Source organism: Pogoniulus pusillus, chromosome 24 (genome assembly GCF_015220805.1).
Source record: "Pogoniulus pusillus isolate bPogPus1 chromosome 24, bPogPus1.pri, whole genome shotgun sequence".
Taxonomy (NCBI): Eukaryota; Metazoa; Chordata; class Aves; order Piciformes; family Lybiidae; genus Pogoniulus; species Pogoniulus pusillus.
Window position 1 is genome coordinate 2409841 of NC_087287.1, and position 22946 is coordinate 2432786.

At 46.5% G+C, this 22946-nt stretch overlaps 1 protein-coding gene across 8 annotated transcripts in view; it reads left to right on the forward strand.

The window, feature by feature from the left end:
* The window catches only part of NELL1 (neural EGFL like 1), a 322104-nt gene that overhangs the window by 279248 nt on the left and 19910 nt on the right, over nt 1–22946 (forward strand). For 5 of the 8 annotated variants that reach the window (XM_064163058.1, XM_064163057.1, XM_064163059.1 and 2 more), the window contains one exon: nt 22322–22462. The exons of 2 other annotated variants lie outside the window; for them this stretch is intronic. In XM_064163058.1, the coding sequence (XP_064019128.1) occupies nt 22322–22462 (141 nt within the window). The remainder of the gene's footprint in view (nt 1–22321; nt 22463–22946) is intronic. One more of the 8 variants, XM_064163060.1, reaches the window with a different exon arrangement.

Here is a 22946-nt window from a genome sequence, read left to right on the forward strand (position 1 = left end):
GGCTGAAGCTCTGCAGGGCTTTTCTCTTTGCCTTTCTTTGTTGTGGTGGTTTGGTTTGCTTTTGTGGGAGTTTGGTTTGTTTGTTTTGCTTGCTTATGTTTTGTTTTCTCTAAGTTTTTAAGCTGCAAAATCCCAGTGAGCTAGTGAGGGAGGGAAGAAGTGGAAGGATGTTCCCTGTTATTTGGAAGCATCCTTCTTGCTTTGTAGGTGGCTTAGCTTGCTGCTGTTGGAGCTGAAGGAGGGAGTCACGGAGCAGCCTTTAAACAAAGGTTTCCTATTAGGCTCATTTTAGAGCAAGGATTTCTTCTTTATTAGAAGTATCACTAGATGGAAATCTATCTTTGTAATGATAGACTGCCCTGAACTGGGATCATTTCCCACACACTTTGTGTAATTTCACCTAGTGTTTTCATTTTCTTCTGGTTTTCTTGCCCTGACCACCTTGCTCCAATCTATTTTGCTTCTCCTAAGATAAAGGGCCAAAAAGCTGCACCCTAAAGTGCTTTTGTGACTCAGGGGAAGCGTCAGGTAGTTTAATTATAATGCAAATAGGAGATGATGTATATCTGGGAAAGACAAGACATTCCATTTAGTACCAAATAGCAGGAATGAAAATTGCTCTATTTTCTAGCTGTGCAATTGGCCAGTCCTCTCTGCCTTGCATATTTTGTTCAGGCTGCTTAATACACTTTCAAGTTGTAGATTAAATATTAAGTGGGATCCAAACTGTCAGGCTTAGGAAGTGTTGCTGCATGCAGGGGTGTAATTTAATGGGTCCTGTCAGGAGATAAATTCATAGACTATAGATTTTAGTCCTGACTAGGCCACTAACTTAAGTGACTGGAAGTGCTCCCCTCATTTCTCCAGGCTCGTTTTTCTCTGTCTGTGGAGCATATATCATGGCAAGCACCTCAAACTTGAGTGAATGACTTAACTCCAGTTGTTGATGTGCCTAAGAAGGTGGAATTTGCTTTCAGAGGAGATGGCAGTGTGCTGAAAACGAAGTTTTGATGTGCTTTGGACTATGTTGTGAGTCTGAAAAGAGGTTTGGAAACACTTCAGGAGTGGGGATTTCATTTTCTGCATTGCTGTTTGTGCTTGGTAGCTCACTTGGCTTTCTGTGCTCTGCCACTGCTACCAGTGCATAGATTGGTACTAACCCATTTAATCATAGCCCATAGTGTTAAGCCCTTTAGTTATAGTCCATAGTGTTAAGCCCTTTAGTTACAGTCCATAGTGTTAAGCCCTTTAGTTTTAGTCCACAGTGTTAAGCCATTTAAATGTAGTCCATTCTGTTTAGCCATTTAATCATAGTAGAAACTGGAGAAACAGTAACAAGTAACAACTGCCCAAATTCTCTTTCCAAGAACACAGTACACTAAAATGCTGTGTGTGGGCACTAGGGCTGCAGACTGTGCTCTGGAGGAATATACACCAAGAAAAAGATGGAAGCTGAAAGTCCTCATGAAATAAAACTTCAAATGGCTTCTCAGAAGGCAGGGCTGGACTGTAGGATTTATTAAAGCTTTTTGATGTAGGAGAAGGCAGCATTTGAGAGTCAGTGCTGCAGAGCATGAATTAGACCTTTCCTGATCTTAGCTCTCCTGTCAAGAAAGACTGAGAGCCCTGGAGCTGTTTAGTCTGGAGAAGAGAAGGCTGAGAGGGGACCTTATCAATGTCCTTAAGTGTCTGAGGGCTGGGTGTCAAGATGAAGGTGCCAGGCTCTTTGTGCTGGTGCCCAATGACAGGACCAGGAACAACAGGCACAAGCTGGATCAAAGGAGGTTCTACCTCAACATAAGGAATCAATTCTGTATGGTGAGGGCAACAGAGCCCTGGATCAGGCTGTCCAGAGAGGTTGTGGAGTCTCCTTCTCTGGAGACTTTCAAAACTTGCCTGGATGCATTCCTGTGCAGCCTGCCCCTGCTTTGGCAGGGGGGTTGGACTTGATCTCTGAGGGCTCCTTCCATCCCCTAACATTCTGTGATTCTGTGATACTCTTCAAATATATTCTCAATAAGCTTTTGAAGCAGACAACTGTTCTGCTGCCCTCTGGCTAAGGAATATCAGTAAATCCTCCCTCATTATCAATGCAGCAATTGGTAGGCAATTATATCAATGCTGACCACAAGCCTTAGAGATAAGCTCTAAAGCAGCAGAGGAAAAAAGAAAATAACAACATTATGCTGGTTAAGAGGCAGAAATTTATGGTCTGTGCTGCTGAAGGGGTCTTCTAAAGTCAAAGGAAGAATACATGGTGTTTTGCTAAAAAGAGACAGATAAGCTGTGACTCATGATGGCAATGAAGGTGAGTCTGAGCAGTCCAAGGGGCTAACTGCACATGGAAGTTTCCTTCACTTTTCTTGGGAGTGACAAAAACTCTTCTGAGCTAAAAGGAGCAACTGGCAACATGGTCTGTGTTTCTCCACTGTTTCAGAGCTGCCTCCTCTGTGCAGATCACAGAATCAACCAGGTTGGAAGAGACCTCCAAGCTCATCCAGCCCAACCTAGCACCCAGCCCTGCCCAATCAACCAGACCATGGCACTAAGTGCCCCAGCCAGGCTTGGCTTCAACTCCTCCAGGCACAGTGACTCCACCACCTCCCTGGGCAGCCCATTCCAATGCCAATCACTCTCTCTGACAACAACTTCCTAACAACATCCAGCCTAGACCTCCCCTAGCACAGCCTGAGGCTGTGTCCCCTTGTTCTGGTGCTGGCTGCCTGGCAGAAGAGCCCAACCCCACCTGGCTACAGCCTCCCTGCAGGCAGCTGCAGACAGCAATGAGCTCTGCCCTGAGCCTCCTCTGCTGCAGGCTGCACACCCCCAGCTCCCTCAGCCTCTCCTCACAGGGCTGTGCTCCAGGCCCCTCTCCAGCCTTGTTGCCCTTCTCTGGACACCTTCCAGCACCTCAACATCTCTCTTGAATTCAGAGGCCCAAAATTGGGCACAGTGTTCAAGGTATGGCATGAACAGTGCTGAGGAGTACAGGGGCAGAATAACCTCCCTTATCCTGCTGGCCACACTGTTCCTGATGCAGGCCAAGATGCCACTGTCTCTGCTCCCCCTTGCTTGTAGCTGTTGTATTGGAACTATGGAGCAGTAGTAAAAAATCAGGATAATTATTATGAGGTTGGATTTATTTTTAATGACGTTTTCAGGACTGCTAGTGTGCAGCCTGAGATTGGCTTTCTAGCATGGTGCACACACACAGAAAAAGAGCTTGCAGTGCTACCTGGCTGAGCAGGGTGGATAATTGCTCTCCTGAGAGGTGAGGCTGGCTGCTGAACAGGTGAAGGCTTCGACTTCCTTCTCTGCATCCCACTGGAGTCGAATGCATGTGCTGTCCCTGAGTGCAGTGGCAGGGCTCACTGCCTTCCAGAGCTGGGAAGGGCTGGCAACAAGTACAGTGCTCCAGGAGGAGCATGCTCTCTTCCCTTATACATGCAGGAGCTCTTCCTGTGCTGGGGAGCAGAGGTTGTGCCAAGAGACAGGTGTCTGCAGTCCACTGAGGCAGTTGGGACCCATGGGTTTCTGTAAGCTTTTGTAAGTACACATCTTGAAATGGTAGCAGGCTTGAGCAGTAGAGGTTGTGCCAGGAGAGTATCAGCCATGAGCAGCCTGACCTAGTTAAAGATGTCCCTGCTCACTGCAGGGAGGTTGGAGTAGGTGACCTTTAAAGGTCCCTTTCAACCCAAACCATGCTGTGGTTTGATGTTAACTGGTGGAGACACTGTTTACCAAAGGCAGAAGATCTCAGTGATGGTCGTGTCTGGGGACAGGCTCTGGGCCAGTTCTTTATATACTTTTCCTGGTGGTCACTGATGTTTGGCTCAGGATGTGCATGTCCTTTGTCCTTTGACTCCAGTGCATGTCCTTTGACTCTAATTTAATCAGAGGGCACCTGAGTGGTATTCTTTGGGCCTGCCACTGGTCCCTTGCACAACATTCTCTGATGGATGCACCAAATACCTTTGCACAGCAAATGCCTGCATCTCAAGAGGTTGCTTTAGTGTTGATTTCCATCTTGCTTAATAACATGTCAAGAGCAGCAGTGTAATGGAAGGGGTCACTTCCACTGACATTTCATAATGTGAACTCACACTTTGGGTAATCTATTTCTAAAACATTATGGGTAGCTACTAATGACTAAAGCTCTTTACATGCACATGTGTGCATCAAAGCATTTCTCATATTACTGCTGCAGTGAACCAGTTTGGCTCCTGCGTTTCAGTGCAACACAGCCAGGTGATGCTTTGGTCTAAGTGCTGATCTCTTCCTTTGCAATGAGCAGGACAGACTTTGTGGCAGGTAAAAAATGACAAAAACAAGATGGAAGTTTCATTTGTGGTTAAGTTTTCCACCTTGATTTTTAAACTATCCCAGAGTCACAGAATTAATCAGGTTGGAATAGACCTCTGGGATCATTAAGTCTAACTTATCACCTAATTCTTCTAATTAACTAATTCATGGAATTAGCCTCCTCTTAAACACCTCCAGGGATGGTGACACCACCACCTCCCCGGGCAGGCTGTTCCAATGCCAATCACTCATCCCATGAACAATTTCTTCCTGATGTCCAGTCTAAACCTGCCCTGGTGCAGTTTGAGACTGCTTCCTCTTGTTCTGTCACTGGGTGCCTGGCAGAAGAGACCCATCCCTGCCTGGCTACAACTCCTTTCAGGTAGTTGCAGACAGCAATAAGGTCTCCCCTGAACCTTCTCTTCCCCAGGCTGCACACCCCCAGCTCCCTCAGCCACTCCTCACAGGGCTGTGCTCCAGCTCCCTCACCAGCCTTGATGCCCTGCTCTGGACACATTCAAGTCACCAGATATTTGGAAGCTGGTGCTCCAGCTGTGCCATCATGTCTCCTTCCTGATAGCTTCATGCAAAGCAGTCCATGAATCACAGAATCAACCAGATTTGAAGAGACCTCCAAGCTCATCCAGTCCAACCTAGCACCCAGCCCTGTCCAGTCAACCAGACCATGGCACTGAGTGCCCCATCCAGGCTTTTCTTGAACACCTCCAGGCACAGTGACTCCACCACCTCCCTGGGCAGCCCATTCCAATGCCAATCACTCTCTCTGCCAACAAATTCCTCCTAACATCCAGCCTAGACCTCCCCCAGCACAACTTGAGACTGTGTCCCCTTGTTCTGTTGCTGGGTGCCTGGGAGAAGAGCCCAACCCCACCTGGCTACAGCCTCCCTTCAGGTAGTTGTAGACAGCAATGAGCTCTGCCCTGAGCCTCCTCTTCTCTAGGCTAAACACCCCCAGCTCCCTCAGCCTCTCCTCCTAGGGTTTGTTTTCCAGGCCCTTCACCATCTGTGTTGAAGTGTGAGGGGATGCAGTAGCTTTGCAGTTGCTCTGCTAAGGTGGAAGCACAGCAGCTGTGAGGTGGGAAGCTGAACTATTTTTCACTGCAGCATGGCCTATGGTATTGACACAGGCAGGGTTGGGGTCTTGAAAAATTCCTCTGTGGAAAATTACACTTCACAAAGCAAATCTAATGTCTGTGGTCAAGGACACTCTCTCTTTGTCCTCGCCTGCATAACTGTATGCCATGAAATAGCTGCTGTAGGTAGCTCCAGGGCTGGCAGCAATTGGGAAAGTGATTTCTTGTTCACTGTTTACTGTTTTGCTGGTTTTTAATGGAGGAAGCAATTTTTATGTGTTGATTCTTATGTATTTTGTCATTAAGAGTCACAGTTAGCCTGCAAAATAAATATGTCAATAATCAGTTCTCCCCAGGAAGCCCAATTCTTAGCTTATGCCTTTGGTGTAATTCTAACACCTTTACAAGAGGCATTTTTGACTAAAAGCAATATAAATGAAGGTAAAAATTTAAACTTTGATGAGGGAGGTTATAAAATATGAAAGCTATTAAAGCAGTTCAGAAGATTCTAGTCCCATCTCAGAAATGCAGAAATGCTCTACCAGTGTTTGGGTCAAAAACTCTGTTGTGGAGGTGCTTTAAAAGAGAAGAATTCAAACAAGGTTCAAGTGCTCAGTGGCTTGTGCAGGAACATGCAAAGCTTGTTCACATGTTTGCCAGCAGAACATGTGCAGGTTGCTTGGCTTGTGAAAGAGTATGAGAATGGTTTGGGTTGGAGGTAACCTCCAGTCCAGCTCAACCCTCCTGCAGTCAGCAGGGACATCCTCCATTAGAGCAGGTTGCTCACAGCCTCCTCCAGTCTGATCTTGAGTATCTCCAGGGATGGGGCCTCAGCTACCTCCCTGGGCAACCTGTTGCAGTGTTTCACCACTTGTTCCTGACATCTAATCTAAATCTGCTCATTATAGAATGGTTTAGGTTGGAAGGGAGCTCAAAGCTCAGCCAGCTCCAACCCCCTGCCATAGGCAGGGACACCTCCCACTGGAACAGGTCACTCAAGGCCTCATCCAGCCTGGTCTTGGACACTTCCAGAGAGATCATGGAGCACAGAATCACCCAATGTGATCTTTGATATTCACAACCTCCCTGGGCAACCTGTTCTAGATACTGGAAGGCCACTCCAAGATCTCAGAGCCTTCTCTTCTCCAGGCTGCAGAGCCCCAGCTCTTGTGCCTGTCCTCATAGCAGAGCTGCTGCAGCCCTCTGAGCATCTTGGTGGTCTCCTCTGGACTCACTCCAACTCTAATTTCAAACCACTGCCCCTTGTCCTATCACTGCAAGCCTTGGAAGCAGTCCCTCTGCAGCCTGCTTGTAGGCTCCCTTCAAGCACTGGAAGACCTTTGTTAGGTTTCTCCAGATCCTTCTGTTCTCCAGCCTGAACAGCCCCAGCTCTCTCAGCCTGTCCTCTTAGGAGTGCTTTTCTGGAATAGAGCAACCAAAGAACAGTCAAAAGGGAGGGAGGAGAGAGAGGGGAGGAAGAGAAAGAAAGCAGGAAGGTATAAAAATGTATAAAAGAGCAATAAAAGCAGGCAAGAGCTTATTGTAAACTATATCTCTCTTAAAGCATTGTTGGAAGCACTGTTTTCATATCTTTCAAACTGTTTTCTGCATTTGATGTCTCCCACTGGACCATTAAAGTGGATAAAAGAGCCCCAGTAGCTTACTTGCCTGCATGCCAGACAAACAGCACTGCCCTGAAGATGATCTCCTCTAATTCATCATCAGCTTGCTGAGCAAACGACCTCACCCTGCTCCTCTGGAGCCCATCCTCACTGCTGATGTGGTCTGATGCAGCTGTTATTGCTGCTAGTGGAAAGGTGTCTCAAGAGGGCCCATCTGAACAGGAGGCCAGTGTCCACTGAGCAGCAAGCAGAGAAAGGAGGAGCAAGCACCAAACAGGGTTTTAAAGCACCTGCTCTGGACACAGAGGAGAGAGCTGCTTGGAGAAAAGCAGAGGGAGACAGCCCACCCCATGGCCAGCTGTAGCTGACCCAGGAGGAGGAACTTCTGAAGCCAGGGCTGTACTGATAGGAGGATCAAGCTAGGAGCAGGTAGTTGTTGTTTCTAATCCTCAATTTACTCATCTGGGGAGATTTACAGTCTTTGCAACTGCTCAGAAACTCCAAGCACTAATATTTAGATCCTGTAGCTGTCTGAGATTCTAGAGAGTTCAGAATGCTCCTTCTAGTGCAATAAAGCCCAGCTTTATGTGCCAGCTTCTGCAGGTAAGCTTTTGCAGAGCACTTGTGTTAGGTTAGTGCATTTGAAGAGAGTAAATTACCTTGTGGTATCCACCAGGAGAATCACCTGCTGTGAGAAACTCCTAACTGTGAGGATGCTGCTAAAAAACAGTTACATTCATTGATATGAGAGGCACCAGTTTGGACACTGGAGTACTGCAGCCAGCTCTTGAGCCTTCAACACAAGGATATGGACATTATGGAAAGAGTCTAGAGGAGGGACGTGATGATGATCGGGGGACTGAAGCACCTCTGCTAGGAGGACTGGCTGAGGAAGCTGAGGTTGTTCAGCCTGGAGAAGAGAGGGCTCTGGGGACACCTAACAGCAGCCTGCCAGTACCTGAAGGGACTACAAGAAGGCTGCAGAGGGACTGTTTGCAAAAGCCTGCAGGGACAGGATGAGGGACAATGGTTTGAGATTAGAGGGAGAATAGATTGAGACTGGATGTTAGGAGCAAGTTCTGCACCATAAGGGTGCTGGAACACTGCAACAGGTTGTCCAGAGAAGTAGTTGAGATCCCATCCCTGAAGATCTTCAAGGTCAAGCAGGACCAGGCTGTGAGCAAGCTGGAGGCTGTCCCTGCTGACTGCATGGGGTTGGACTGGCTGAGCTTTGGAGCTCCCTTCCAACCCAGACCATTTGGTGATTCAATGAAATGTGGTTTTGAAGGAGTGGTAGTTTTATTTGTGGAACAAGCAGTGGTGACTGGATCTTCACCCCAAACAATCAAACCTCTGCCAGAGAACCAGATCAACAAAGGCTTTTTGTTTGGTTGGTTTTGCTTTAGTTTTGTATTTCTACCATTTTTTTAAGCAAGTATATTAACATTACATAAAGCTTAAGAAGCATTTTGAGATCACAGGATGAAAGAGGATACAGAAGTGCAAAGTATTTATTATTATTATTCTCACTATTAACATTTGATGAGTCCCCTGGCTTTTCTTTCAGGATTTTCTACTTACTTCAGTTGCCCATTTTTAATTGCTTAGTGAAATGATGTAGTCATATCTCAGGGTTGGTTTAATTGGAATTATTGATGTCTGAAGCAGCACCCAGGCTGGGAAAACTGGGGGCCTGATCAAAGTCTGCCACTAATGGTTTAGTGAAGTTAAAAATTCAGTCTTAATTAAAAAATGAGAAAGAGGGAGAGAGAGAGAAAGAGGAGAGAGAGTGTGTGTGCTTTCACAGTGCACATTTTCTGCTCAGGGAAGAGTCATTGCTTATTTACTTGGAAAAGCTCAGTGCAGTGTTTAAGCAGAAGGGTGACAATAATGACTGAAGTTTTTAGTCCTCAGTCTTTGTGGAGCTTTTCACCTGGAAGTGTTTACTGGATGCCACACTGTGCTTTTGTACCTGCTGCTATACTTCATCCCCTTTAGTTATGCTTAGCACTGCCTGTAAAATGGGAAGTTCATTTTAAGAGCTTTGGGCTTTAAGATCTGTGATTATTTCATATTTTATTTTAATGTAGACTAAGAATTCTGAATTTTCTAACTTGATTGAAAAGATCTGGGGGTGCTGGTAGAGAGTAGCTGAAGATGAGGCAGCAGTGTGCCCAGGTGGGCAGCAGAGCCAATGGCATCCTGGGCTGCATCAGGAGCAGTGTGGGCAGCAGGATAAGGGAGGTTCTTCTTGCCCTGTACTCAGCACTGGTCAGGCCACACCTTGAGTGCTGTGTCCAGTTCTGGGCTTCTCAATTCAAGAGAGATGTTGAGGTGCTGGAAGGTGTCCAGAGAAGGGCAGCAAGGCTGGGGAGGGGCCTGGAGCACAGCCCTGTGAGGAGAGGCTGAGGGAGCTGGGGGTGCGCAGCCTGCAGAAGAGGAGGCTCAGGGCAGAGCTCATTGCTGTCTGCAGCTGCCTGCAGGGAGGCTGTAGCCAGGTGGGGTTGGGCTCTGCTGCCAGGCACCCAGCAACAGAACAAGGGGACACAGTCTCAAGTTGTGCTAGGGCAGGTCTAGGCTGGATGTTAGGAGGAAGTTGTTGTCAGAGAGAGTGATTGGCATTGGAATGGGCTGCCCAGGGAGGTGGTGGAGGCGCTGTGCCTGGAGGTGTTGAAGCAAAGCCTGGATGAGGCACTTAGTGCCATGGTCTGGATGACTGGCTAGGGCTGGGGAATAGGTTGGACACTGGATGAGCTTGGAGATCTCTTCCAACCTGGTGGATTCTATGATTCTATACATAGAAGTGTTTACAGTTCCAAGATTTACACGGCCCTGAAGGCCAATCTTATCTTAGACTGCATCAAGAGGAGTGTGGCCAGCAGGGCAAGAGAGGTTTCTTCCCCTTTAATGTGCTCTTGTGAGACCCTCACCTCGAGTACTGTCTCCAGTCCTGGTGTTCCCAGCAGAAGAGGGACATGGACCTGATGGATTGGGTCCAGAGGAGGGCCACAAAGATGATCCCAAGTTCTGGGACACCTCTGCTGTGAGGACAGGCTAAGGGACCTGGGCTTGTTCAGCCTGGAGGAGAAGACTCCAGGGGGACCTTAGAACTGCCTTCTAATACCTGAAGGCATCCTAGAGGAAGGCCACAGAGAGAATTTTCATGAGGGACAGGACAAGGGGGAGTGGTTTTAAGCTGAATGAGAGTAGGTTTAGACTGGATCTTAGGAAGAGCTCTTCAGTAGGAGGGATGCTGTGGGTGAGACCTTGAACAGCCAAGTCTAGTTGCAAGGCGTCCCTGCCAAGGTGGGGAGGTTGGAGTAGATGATGTCTGAGGTGCCTTCCAACCTAGGCCATTCTATGATGATGATTTCTGTTCTTAAGCAGCCCTTACAGTCTCTTGTTTGGCAGGTCTGGGGTCTCTTGCATACCTTTCTTGTTTCCCAGGGTGGATGAGCTCATCCCAGGGTGGATGAGCTTCCTTCCTGGAAGGAAAGCAGTCAGTCCCCACGTATGCTGTGTGGGGTACCCACCACCAGTGCCATCATCTTTACCAAACAGTGTTCATATCTTCTCAAAAAGTATGCACCAAAGTGATCAGCACTTCCTGAACTGTTTTCTCCCCTAATCAAGGATGCAGAGAGGTTTACATCACTCCACTTACGATCTCAAGAGCTCCTTTTACACTGCTTGTTTGGAGATTGGTTTCTTTGGGAGAGTTTATTACTGTGTGAATGGAAATGCATTTCTGAAGCTGTTAATCATTTCAAGATTAGAAAAAAAAAACCCAACCCCACCACCACTAGTTGAGGATATTTCCCATTATTATTAAACTCTCAGGGGTGCTACAGGGCAGGCAGGCACACTAATTTAAACCTACAGTTTCTCTTTGCTCCCCTTACCCTATGGCACAGTACCATGCCTGGGAACCTCAAGGAGCATGACCAACACTCACCCACCCCAGCCACAGTGGAGAAAAGGTACTTTTTAGCATTTCCTCATCAGCTGCTGCCTCCTGTTAGCAGTGAAATTGTTTTGACAAGTGGTGTTGTGTCTGAGCCACATCTAAAGGCTCAAACTAATCAAAAGGAGCTCCTAACGCTGCGGACTGTTGGGCTGTGGTGTAATCTTCCCAGTGAAGTGGAGGTTGAAGCAAATCACCAAGGCATGTATGGTAGTGAGCATTCATTCTCTGTCCTAGGGTGTGCTAGATAAGATAATAGGCTATTGCTGGGGCTTCTTGGTGTTGAACTTTAGCATCTCAAGTGGTAGACAGAGTTGGTTATGCTTTGTACCTAAAGGCTGTGCATGAAGCAGGTTGCTATCAGTGGATAATAATGCTGAGGCTCATCAGTGAAGCTTTCATACAACGAGCCAGTGTCATCTAAAGGATTCTTTTTGAGCAGAGCACTGGACTGCAGACAGCTGGTGAGTTGGGTAGAGACTGCTGGTAGTCACTGGCAGCTCTGGTAAACCAATTTGCAGCCTGGATCCAGTTTAGCAGAATGTGTTGGAGTGAGAATTCCTTATGAGACAGGATCACAGGCTGACAGGATGGTTGAGGTTGGAAGGGACCTCTGGATGTCCTCTTGCCCAACCATGCCTGTTGCCAAGAACATGTCCAGATGGCTTTTGGATCTCTGAGAATGGAGACTCCACTAAGTCCCCTGGCAAACAGTGCCAGTGCTCGGTCACCCTCACGCCGAGAAACTGTGTCCTGATGTTGAGACAGAACATTCTGTCCCTCAGTTGGTGCCCACTGCTTGTGGTGCTGGTGATTCTGGCACTGGGCACTGCTGGAAAGAGCCTGGCTCTGCCCTCTCTGCAGCTTCCCTTCAGATATTTATGTGTGTTGGTAATATTCTGAGCCTTCTCCTCTCTAGCCTAGAGGATCCTATTGCTCTCAACCCATCTCCTATGTGACATACTCCATATCCTCAGCCTTGAGGGTCTTTGTTGAACTCTTCTCAGTATGACCACACCCCTCTTGTGCTGGGGAGATAAGAACTGGACCCAGCACTCCACTTGCACCTCCCCAGCACTGAAGAGAGGGCAAGGATCACCTCCCTCAATCTGCTAACAACACTTTGCCTAATAGAGCCAAAGATTTCATTTGCCTTCAACCCTGGCATCCACCAGGAGCCCCAGCTCCTTTTCTGCCAAGCTGCTTTCCAGCTTGTTGGCCCCCATCAGCTGGTTAATGCATGAACCTTGACATCAGCTCTCAAGTGTATTTTGGCACAGAGGTTTTCTGACACATGATTCTGCAAGCTGTAAGATGTTTTTAGCATGCTCTTGCCAGTGATTATAAATGAAATGGATCTGGACTTAGAGCAGTTACACTTTGAATGGCTTAAACCAGCTTGGTGCCCAGGAATACTGTGCTGTTAAGGATGGATTTGAAACGTTGTTTTTTAACTCTAGATAATTGTAGCCATGTAAAAGTGTACCTGTGTGTGCTGGGGGCTTCACTGATTACAGTCTGTTGACACCATAGACCTCTCCTGTTGATCTTGTTCTCTCATTTGATGCTAGTGCTCAGATCTAATATTCTGAATAGCTGCTCCTGTATAATATATGCAGAGATGACTCCAGGATCACAATTTAATTGAATTAGTAACCAAGGATGAAGATACTGAACATCCTTCCAAAGTAAAGCCCATGTTCATGAGTTCTGAGGGGGCAGCACAGATTGCTCTTGCTTCATCCTGGGTATTTGAGAACATAGAATCATAGAATCAACCAGGTTGGAAGAGACCCAGCCCTATCCAGTCAACTAAACCATGGCACCAAGTGCCTCATCCAGTCATTTCTTGAACACCTCCAGGGATGGTGACTCCACCACCTCCCTGGGCAGCCCATTCCAATGCTAATCACTCTCTCTGTGAAGAACTTCCTCCTAACATCCAGCCTATACAACTTGAGACTGTGTCCCCTTGTTCTGTTGCTGGTTGTCTTAGAGGGAAGAGAGAAATAGTGACCTGAATGAGAGGACACTAGGCTGGAATTACAAGGTTGAGGAGCTTCTTCAACATTAGCTTTGGGCAACTTTGGGCAGTTTGCTTTATCAGTCTGCCTTAGTTATCTCACCTGTAAATTGCACCTGATATGACTCTATTTTGCTGCAGAAAGTGAGATAGAGTAATTCAGTGGCACATTTCTAGTGGAGTGCAGTTGAGTTTCTGTGCAGAGATGCTGCCAGATTGATTCACATGGCCTAACATAGCATGGAGATCTACTAGGCAGTGCTTCTGCCTCAGTAGGTAGGAAATCCAGAGTCCTGATGGAGTGGTCTGGTATTTTTGGCACAAGTGAGCAGGTATGATTCTTGAGGAATGATTCAGAGGAGCATTCCTGGAGAGCTGTGGGATATTGCCACCAGGTACAAGATGCCAGCAGGCAACAAGATCAACTTTTGTCCTCCAGTTGCAAAGCATCAGTCCAGCAGGGGCTGGAGTTTGCAGATGGGCTTGGTGTTCCCACAGCTGCCTCCAAACCAGCTGTGCCAAGCCTGCTCTTGTCTTCCAAGACATGGCCAAATCCCAAATACAATAACCATTGGGTTACAGGTTCTGTTCTTTTCAGGGTGATGGAATTTCAGAGATGTGTTGGCTACAGGCCTCAAATTCAGCAGAAAGTCTCTGCCTCCATTTGAAACTTAACCTGCTCACAAAGTCAGTTTGTTTCTGGCTTGAAGAGTGAAAGTTAAAATCCTCTTTGTAACAGAAGCTCAGATGCAATACTGAATCTGAAATAGTTCTTCCCCCTGCCTGGTGTATTCCTGACATGCTTCCACTGAGCAGTTTGGCCATGATTCTTATTGCCTACAGCAATCTGTAAATGTGGGAGTAAACCCCTCTTATTTCAGCTCCAGTATTTAGAAGTGATGTTGATGTGAACCATTGAGGACCTTTAGATTGTGTTCTCCAAGTGTTCTGCAGGTTTGGCATGCATAGATAAATGTGAAGGCAGTGAGAGAGACATGCACTGAACTGATAAAGACATCAGCTTGGAGTGTGTATTAAAAATGATAAATTACATGCTATATATTAAAAAAAAACTATTCAGCAGGAGCAGTGTGGGCACAGGGCAATGGAGGGGATTCTGCCCTCTCTGCTCTCCTCAGACCCCACCTGCAGTCCTGGGTGCAGTTCTGGAGGCCACTGAGATGCTCAGAGGCTGCAGCAGCTCTGCTGTGAGGACAGGCTGAGAGAGTTGAGGCTCTGCTGCCTGGAGAAGGCTCTGAGGAGACCTTGGAGTGGCCTTCCAGTATCTGAAGGGGGCTACAGGAAGGCTGGGGAGGGACTATTGACAAGGTCTGGGAATGAGAGGATGAGGAGGAATGGGTTTGAAGTGGCAGAGGGGAGATTGAAACTGGATGTTAGGAAGCTCTTTGCAGTGAGGGTGGTGAGACACTGGCACAGGTTGCCCAGGGAGGCTGTGGCTGCTCCCTCCCTGGAGGTATTCAAGGCCAGGTTGGATGAGGCCTTGAGTGACCTGTTCTAGTGAGAGGGGTCCCTGCCTATGGTGGGGGGTTGGAACTGGATGAGCTTGGAGGTCCCTTCATAGAATCAACCAGGTTGGAAGAGACCTCCAAGCTCATCCAGTCCAACCTATCCCCCAGCCCTATCCATTCAACCAGACCATGGCACTAAGTGCCTCATCCAGTTGTTTCTTGAGCACTTCCATCCTAAACCAATTCATGGTAATTGCAGTTATCATTATTACATTCCTCATGCAAAAGCTGCCCAGGAATTTCAGATGGCTAAAACTGACTCCTCCTTTGGTTCCCACACATAACACCAATGCAGGCTTACACAGTAAGGCATATTACAGCTGCTCTTTAGTTGCAGTGAGTGGGGGGGCACACCTGAAAGCCATTTAGTGCCATTAAACTGTTTGTGTGGGGTTGATTATAAATTGGAGCTGTATTCACTGCCTCAGTAAGCTGGAAGCTTTGTGGGTTAGTGCTGAAACAGACAAATGCCCCAAAGCCTGTACTATTCCTGCCTGAGAAGGAGCTGCAGAGGCCAATATAAATCTAATGCAATTAAAATCAGTCTGTGGAAACAGTCATGACTGCTGAGGAGAGAGAAATATGTTATTTGGTGCTGATTGTTTGCCCAAAATCTCCTAATGAGTTAAAATGGAAGTAATTAAAAAAAGAGGCTAAATGTCAAGGAATCATTTCCCAAGCAACTATTTCAGAGCCTGCTCCTGGCTTTGGTTATAGAGAGGGGGAATCTTAATGACCCAAGACACTTAAATCTATAAGACCAGAAATTGATGATTAAAAATGTCAATAGGAAGGGCTCAGACAGATGTCTTTCCTGGCCTTCCTGATTTTTTGTACCTCTGTAATCTTGAGGATGATCTGACCTCAGGACGTTGAGGCACAGCCAAGAGTCATTACTCAAATCTAACTTAATTAGTGTTAGCTGTGTTCGTCTAAAAGGCGTTGAGGGGCTGGAGCAGGTGCGATGAAGAGCAGCTAAGCTGGTGAAGGGTGAGAGAATGAGTCTGATGGAGAACAGCTGAGAGCCCTGGGACTGTTAAGTTTGAGGAGAACAGCTGAGGGCATTGGGACTGTTGAGTTCGAGGAAGAGGAGACTGAGAGGAGACCTTATCGCCTTCCACAACTACCCGAAAGGATGACGTGGAAAGGTAGGTGCTGGTCTCTTCTTACAAGTAATTAGTGACAAAACAGGAGGGAACAGTCTCAAGCTGCACCAGAGGAGGTCCAGGCTGGATATTTTTCACCATCTGAGTGTTGAGGCAGTGGATCAGGCTGCCCGGGGAGGTGGTGGAGTCACCATCCCCAGAGGTGTTTGAAGGTCGTTTAGATGTGGTGTTTATTGATATGGTTCAGTGGTGAACAGGGTAGAGTAGGGGTAATGGTTGGACCTGATCACCTCAGGGGTCTTTTCCAAGCTGAATGATTCCATGAGTCGAAGTTAGCATTTGTTTAGTGGCTAGATGGCTGTACTAGTGCTGTAGGTATTGCAGGCATGCTGGACTGGAGAGTGGTGGCAGAGTCAGCATGCTTTGAACTGGGAAAATCCAGCAGACTTTACTGGTGGCTGCTGTTGATGTGTTTCAGCTCTGCTTTGCAGGTGTTTAAAAATAAATGCAGGCCCTTCTTGATAACTGCAGTGTATTGTCAGAGCTAAGGCAGAGATGTGCTGGTGGAGCCAGCAGAAAAGTTGATACTAAAGGATAAAATTCAGCACCTTTGCACAAGTTTATGTAAAACAGCAGAATTGTTATTTGCTTGCCTCAACTGATTTTGGCATCAAGGTAGGCAGGTAAGGAGATGGCTTGGTTTGTTTTTGTTGGGGTGGGTTTTTTTCTTTAGAGAGAGGATTTTTCATCTCTGCTCATCCCAAGTAGTTGTCTTTGCTTTCAAGGTTTGTTTGAAGTAGTCAAATGAGGCCTTTGCAGCAGGGAAGCTGTTTGCACAGTGCTGTCAGCAGCATCCCTTTCTTGCTGCTGCTGTCTCCTGGAAGTGAGGCTCATGTGAGAGCAGAAGATGAGCAAAGGCTCTGTTTTGCATAGAACTTAGACCTTGCTTCTGGTGGGTTAGTGCTGAAGAAAAATTACTCCAAGGCAGCAAACAAAGCTGCAGTGCTCTGGAACTAACAGAGCTAACTGTCAGGGTGCAGTTTTAATTCGGGAAGCTTGAGACCTGCTTGATCACTTCTTGCTGGTGTGTGCTGTTCCTCTTAGAGGTCTCCTGATCAACAGAGGGTTAAGGATCTTCTGGGTTTTTTTGTGTTTTGCATGAAAAAGAGCACAGTAGGAGTTTGATGAACAGACACTTTTATAATAAACCCCTTCTGTCTCATTGAAAGTGTAGATTGCTAGCTATTACATGACACTGAACAGTTTTCCTTTCAGTATTATCACACAGTGACTTAAATGTGATGGAGCATTAGAAAAGATTGAATTATTTTAATTTTACTCTTTCTTTTTTTTTTTGCTGGGTTCTGAAGCCATTGTGTTTTATTTGGAGGTAAATTATGCTATTTATCTTGTCTGCATAAATACCTTGATGAATAATGCAAGAAGTTGGGATGCTAAAAGTAAAAATTACAGACCTGTCCTTAAAGGACAGGATTAACATCCTGCAAGAGCTTATTCAAAACCAACTGGTGCCTTTTTTATTCTGCAATACAGAAATGTGCCATTTTAGAGGCTTTGCAAAGCCATTACAGAGGAGTGTTGCCAGATCCATTAACAATTCTGTCCTAATGACAGTTAAATAACTGAGTGGAGCAGAAGCAGGCAATGGAACGGTCTGTACAGACTCTCCTTTTACAGGGACATTGCGAGAGGCTTGAAGGGAAACACTGCAAAAATAGTTCCTCTGGGTCTCGTGTTGAATTACAGCTAGGAACAGAAAGTAGCACGTTTAAGGCAAAGGTAATGCAGATATTTAGCCAAAGACTGCAGAGGCAAATTATGGGTATGGAAAATGGTCAGTTCCCAAGGAAATATTAAATTGGCCACTGCTCACAAGCACTCTGCTCTGGACTGGCTGGCTACCCCTTGTTCTGTTGCTGGTTGCCTGGCAGAAGAGACCAACCCCCACCAGGCTACAGCCTCCCTTCAGGTAGTTGTAGATAGCAGTGAGGTCTGCCCTGAGCCTCCTCTTCTCTAGGCTAAATAACCTCAGCTCCCTCAGCCTACCCTTGTAGGGTTTGTGTTCCAGGCCCCTCCCCAACCTTGTTGCCCTTCTCTGGACACCTTCCAGCACCTCAACATCTCTCTTGAATTGAAGAGCCCAGAACTGGACACGGCACTCAAGGTGTGGCCTGGCCAGTGCTGAGTACAGGAGAAGAATAACCTCCCTTGTCCTACTGGCCACACTGCTCCTGATGCAGCCCAGGATGCCATTGGCTCTCTTGGCCACCTGGGCACACTGCTGGCTCACCATAGCAGGCATGCAGAAAGCCCATACTCATTTGTCAGTCGGTGAATGTGCTTGCTCTGACTCCTGTGAGCATGGCTTAGCCATGTGGGATAACAAGACACAGATGTGCTCGCAAAGACCCAGGCTCCTCCATCCATGGTGGGATGCCACGGTGCTGGGGGAAGGCAGAGCCAGGAGCCCTGCTACCAGCAGCCCTGCTACCAGCAGCCCTGAGCATAGGCAAGACCTAAAGCACAAGAACACAGCAAAAAAAATGTCCACCCAATTTTTGAACAGTTTTTTTCTGTGCTCCTTTGAAGAATGATTATAAGTTCTGTACTGCTTTCCCTCTCAGGTCAGAGATATACACCTTCATTTCAGTTTAGCATAACTTTTATGAAGAGGATCTATCTACCGTGTTCTGAGAAGCATCTGCACACACAACACACACACAAATAGTGCATATAGATGTCCAATTTTATAGCAAAATCCCAACACAGACTTGGATAGAAAGACACTAATCCTGAGGCAAGTATGCAGATACAGTGCTAGGATCTAAAGATGGCAAAGCAATGATGAGGAAAGGTGAATTGATTCTAATTCCCTGAAGTAGCCATTATATATAACAGCTTCCCTGGCAGAAAAAAACCCTCCACACAAAAAAAAGAAAGTACTTTCAATAGCTACACTACACCCAGATGGAAATCATCTATCAAGTGAACTAAGCAATGTCACAGTACCTGCCGCTCCGTTTTATAAAGCTGTTAGTTGCAGTTTTCTCTTGGTATTACAAACACTTTAAATCGTTCTGAACTTCTAAAACAGATCCCTAATATTTTGCTATACCTGCAGAGATGTATTTACACATGAGGCAGAGGATCACAGGAGAAGTTTGCAGACCCAATCATAATATTTTCTCCCCTTGTAGTCTTTAGCTACCTGATTTAAAACACGGCAATAAGAAGCTGCGATGTCTCGGAGAAGCTGCTGGTGGTTTTCCCTGTTGCTACAGCTCTCTATACACACTGTGTCATGTGGCACTGCTACTGATGTGTTGCTGCAAAAGGGTTGCTTTGCTGTTCTCCTCCCCACGCCATCACTCCAGCCCATATCCAGCATGCACGCAGACACGCAGTAGAAGGCTGGACTTGGGAGCAAGGAAGATTGCTGGGCTTAACCTAGAGAGGAGCAGGGCACCTCCTGTGAGCTAGAAATAGCTCTGATGAGAGAGCTGTAGAGGTAGGGAGCAGAGCTTGGAATTTTTTTTCTCTTTTACTAGTTATTCCTGCCTCAGTGATGTCTTTTGTGGCAGATTTTCCCACAGCAGCCCATACAACACCTCCTTTTCTTTCTCCCTGGCTGGTGGCACTCCACTGAGTTCAGGAGGAGAGCAAAGTAAAAGAAGAATCTATGCAACTGAAAGCAATTCCCATTCTCTAGACTCTCCTGATTGAAGAAGTTGGTTTGTGTCTCCCTAAGCATCAGTGGACAGAAGCTATAGCCAGTTAAGGCACTGCCACAGCAAAGCCATCCAGTCTTGAGGTAGCTTTATGTATTGTTTAACTTTTTGATGCAATCTACAGGGTCTGATACTCTCCTTCTCCCATGAAGTCATCTGCTGCCTAGATTTGGTGTCCCAGCCCACAAGCTTTCTAGAAGTCATCTACCACGCAGTCAGTGTCCTGCACCCTAGGCTGAAATCCAATAGGCTTTCGAAAGGGCATAGGTTTAGAAATGAACTTCAGGGAAACTGTATTGATTTTTGTGAATTAAAAATGTAAAATGGAATGGACAGAGGTCCAGAACAGGTCTGACCCAAGGAAGCAAGCCTTAAACAGGAACATTCCCTGATTCATCACTGGGAATGAGAAGAAAGGATCCATTTGCAGTTGACCTGCGATGGTGAAGTCATTCGCTTTCCAAATAGGATTAAACTTGTTCCATCAGCCTTGACATGTGAAAAGATCATGGTTAGAAATTCCATTTGCCTTAATGAATTGAAAGTGTCTGAGTTTGCAAGCAGCACTCGTTGATGGACAGCTAGATTTGTGCAGCGTTTTAACACCAAAATTAGCTTCTACAAAATAAAAAGCACAGAAAAGGTGGCAGCAGTGACAGATTTTAAAGCATTAAAGCATTGACTTCATTGTTAGATGGAAGCTGAATGAATCTAGAAGCAAGCAGTGGTTATAACCCTGTTGTGTAGATAACTTGCTTTATTCGTGACTGAAGGTGAGCACCAAGCTGGAAAAGGGATTTGTTTAGGTTTCTCAGCTCTATTTCAACAGGAGCAAATATTGTTACTCAAATGAGGAAAAATTGAGCTTTCCTGTGATACTGCTTTGTGAGATGTGAGAAAATGGAATTGTATTGAAGGATGCTTCATTCAAATCAATTCAGTGTACATCAACAGGATGCCACTGCAGTCCGTGAGACCACGTTGGTCTGTGTATTCCCTAAATTGAGATAAAAGCTATGCTCTGTGGTTACCTAATAACCTTACCCCAGTCTTGCATCAGGATCATGAGAGAGTTTGACTTTGATCCTTGCAAAACTCAGTGCTGTGTCAGAACCTGTTATCCCCCAAATGCGTGTGTTTGGCATGCACAAGTTGGAATCATAGAATCAGTCAGGGTTGGAAGGGACCACAAGGATCAGCCAGTTCCAACCCCCTGCCATGGGCAGGGACACCCTACTCTAGAGCAGGCTGCCCACAGCCTCATCCAGCCTGGCCTTAAACACCTCCTGGGATGGGGTCTCAACCACCTCCCTGGGCAACCCATTCCAGGCTCTCACCACTCTCATGCTCAACAACTTCCTCCTCACATCCAGTCTGCATCTTAGAATCACAGAATCAGTTAGGGGTTGGAAGCCATTGTAGCCAGGTGGGGGTTGGTCTCTTCTCCCAGGCAACCAGCAACAGAACAAGGGGACACAGTCTCAAGCTGTGCCAGGGGAGGTCTAGGCTGGATGTTAGGAGGACGTTGTTGGCAGAGAGAGTGATTGGCATTGGAATGGGCTGCCCAGGGAGGTGGTGGAGTCGCTGTGCCTGGAGGTGTTGAAGCAAAGCCTGGCTGGGTCACTTAGTGCCATGGTCTGGTTGACTGGCTAGGGCTGGGTGCTAGGTTGGACTGGATGATCTTGGAGGTCTTTTTCAACCTGGTTGATTATGTGATTCTATGAAAGGACCACAGTGATCATCCAGTTCCAACCCCCCTGCCATGGGCAGGGACACTCTACTCTAGAGCAGGTTTAGTGCCTATTTTAAATGTGCTGGTTGCCCATAAAAAATATCTTCATGGGTGGAAGTGGTGAATATTAAGAAATAATTTGAGATTTGCTTTAGTTGATAAGGTACCCAGCTGAAAACTGCCCAAGAGTTTTAAAAAACTAAAAAAGGAAAGAAAGAAAGAAAGAATACAAACCCCAAACCCTTGAGCTTCATAGAGGAACGAAAACATAATAGCTTCTTAAATTACCACAAGGTTAACATACAATTAATTTGCTAATTTTAATTACAACCCTACAAAATCTGCTGGAAAATGCTCAAAGGGGAGAAGCAGCCAGGTGCCAGCCGTGATTAACCAAGGTCACTGGCAATTACGAGGTCTCTATCAACCACGGCACAGGAATTGCACAAACTCCTGCATAAAACAAGCACATCTATTGCAACTCAGCAGGGTTTTCATCTCGCTGTGCCTTGCCGTTGCTGCAGACTCGCCCGTCTCACTTTTCCAGCTAAATATTTGATTGCAGCTGAAACCAGAGGCTGCTTTTCCCTTTCGTCACGCATTGTGCTACACGGGCTAGGTATTTATTTTAATCTCACAAACAAAAGAGGTTTAACTATTGTTTGCGAAGTGCTCTGAGCACCCGAAGTGCTGCCAGCCTCGCAGGTGAATGCTAGAAGCCCAAATCCTGGAGAAAATGCTCTTTCCTTCCAAGGTGTTCCGGGATGTGCAGTTTGTAAAGCAGAAGGCTTGCTGAATTTGCCCTTTCAGAGGGGAGCCTGCTGTGCAGTGCTTTATATGCACAGGCAAATGGAACTCCTGAGCTAAAGACCACCGAAATGTGCATGGGTTTGCTTTGCCTTTCCAAACCAACCGTGGTACAAATGATTGTCTTGTATCTATCAAACTCCATCATGTTATCATTGCTCTTTTTGTTGTTGTTATGTGAGTCATGTTTTAAGTGCTTGTTGTTTGGAAATATAATAAACCATCATCCATCTCTTAAAGGAAGATTTAAACAAAAAAAAGAAACCAAACCACAAAACCAAAATATGAAACTAAAAGAAAAAACAAACAAACAAACAACAAAAAATCAAACCTAAAGCGTTGATGTCAAAGGAAATTAATTTCCTGGCTGGCTTGTGTTTTTCTCTGAGGCAGATATTGATGAGTGTGCAGAGGGGATCATTGAGTGTCACAACCATTCACGCTGTGTTAACCTCCCAGGGTGGTACCACTGTGAGTGCAGAAGCGGTTTCCATGACAATGGAAGCTATTCTCTTTCCGGGGAGTCCTGTGTTGGTAAGCAATGATCAGCATAGTGCTTTTTGGTTTTTTTCCTCTTCTCTCTCCTTCTGCATGGGGTTACAAAGCGAGTGCCGAGCCGTGCCCGCAGCAGTTGCCACGCATGGGCTAAGGCGAGCGTGTCGGTGTTTGCCAGCCTGCCCAGCCCCGCGGCGTGGGTGCTGCTTCCAGCCGCGCCACGCTTTTGAATGCTTATTGCAGCAGGGAGGCAGCTGGAGAGCCAAAATGTGACTTCCTGCGCCTTGCCATTTATCACTGGAAGCTGAAGTGTGAAAGTAGGCCTTCTGGGGAGTAGAATAGGCCACCAAAGGGGAAGAGCTGGCTTTCCATTTTCAGATTTCAGCAGAGGACACATTTGAGGTCTGCCTATGTTGCTTTGCTTGGTTTGTTTTCCATTATTTGGCATCTCCATCGTTTTATTTTCAGGCTTATGCAAATAGGATCAAGCTCTCTGTGTGTACAGCGCTTGCAGGGTCAGTCC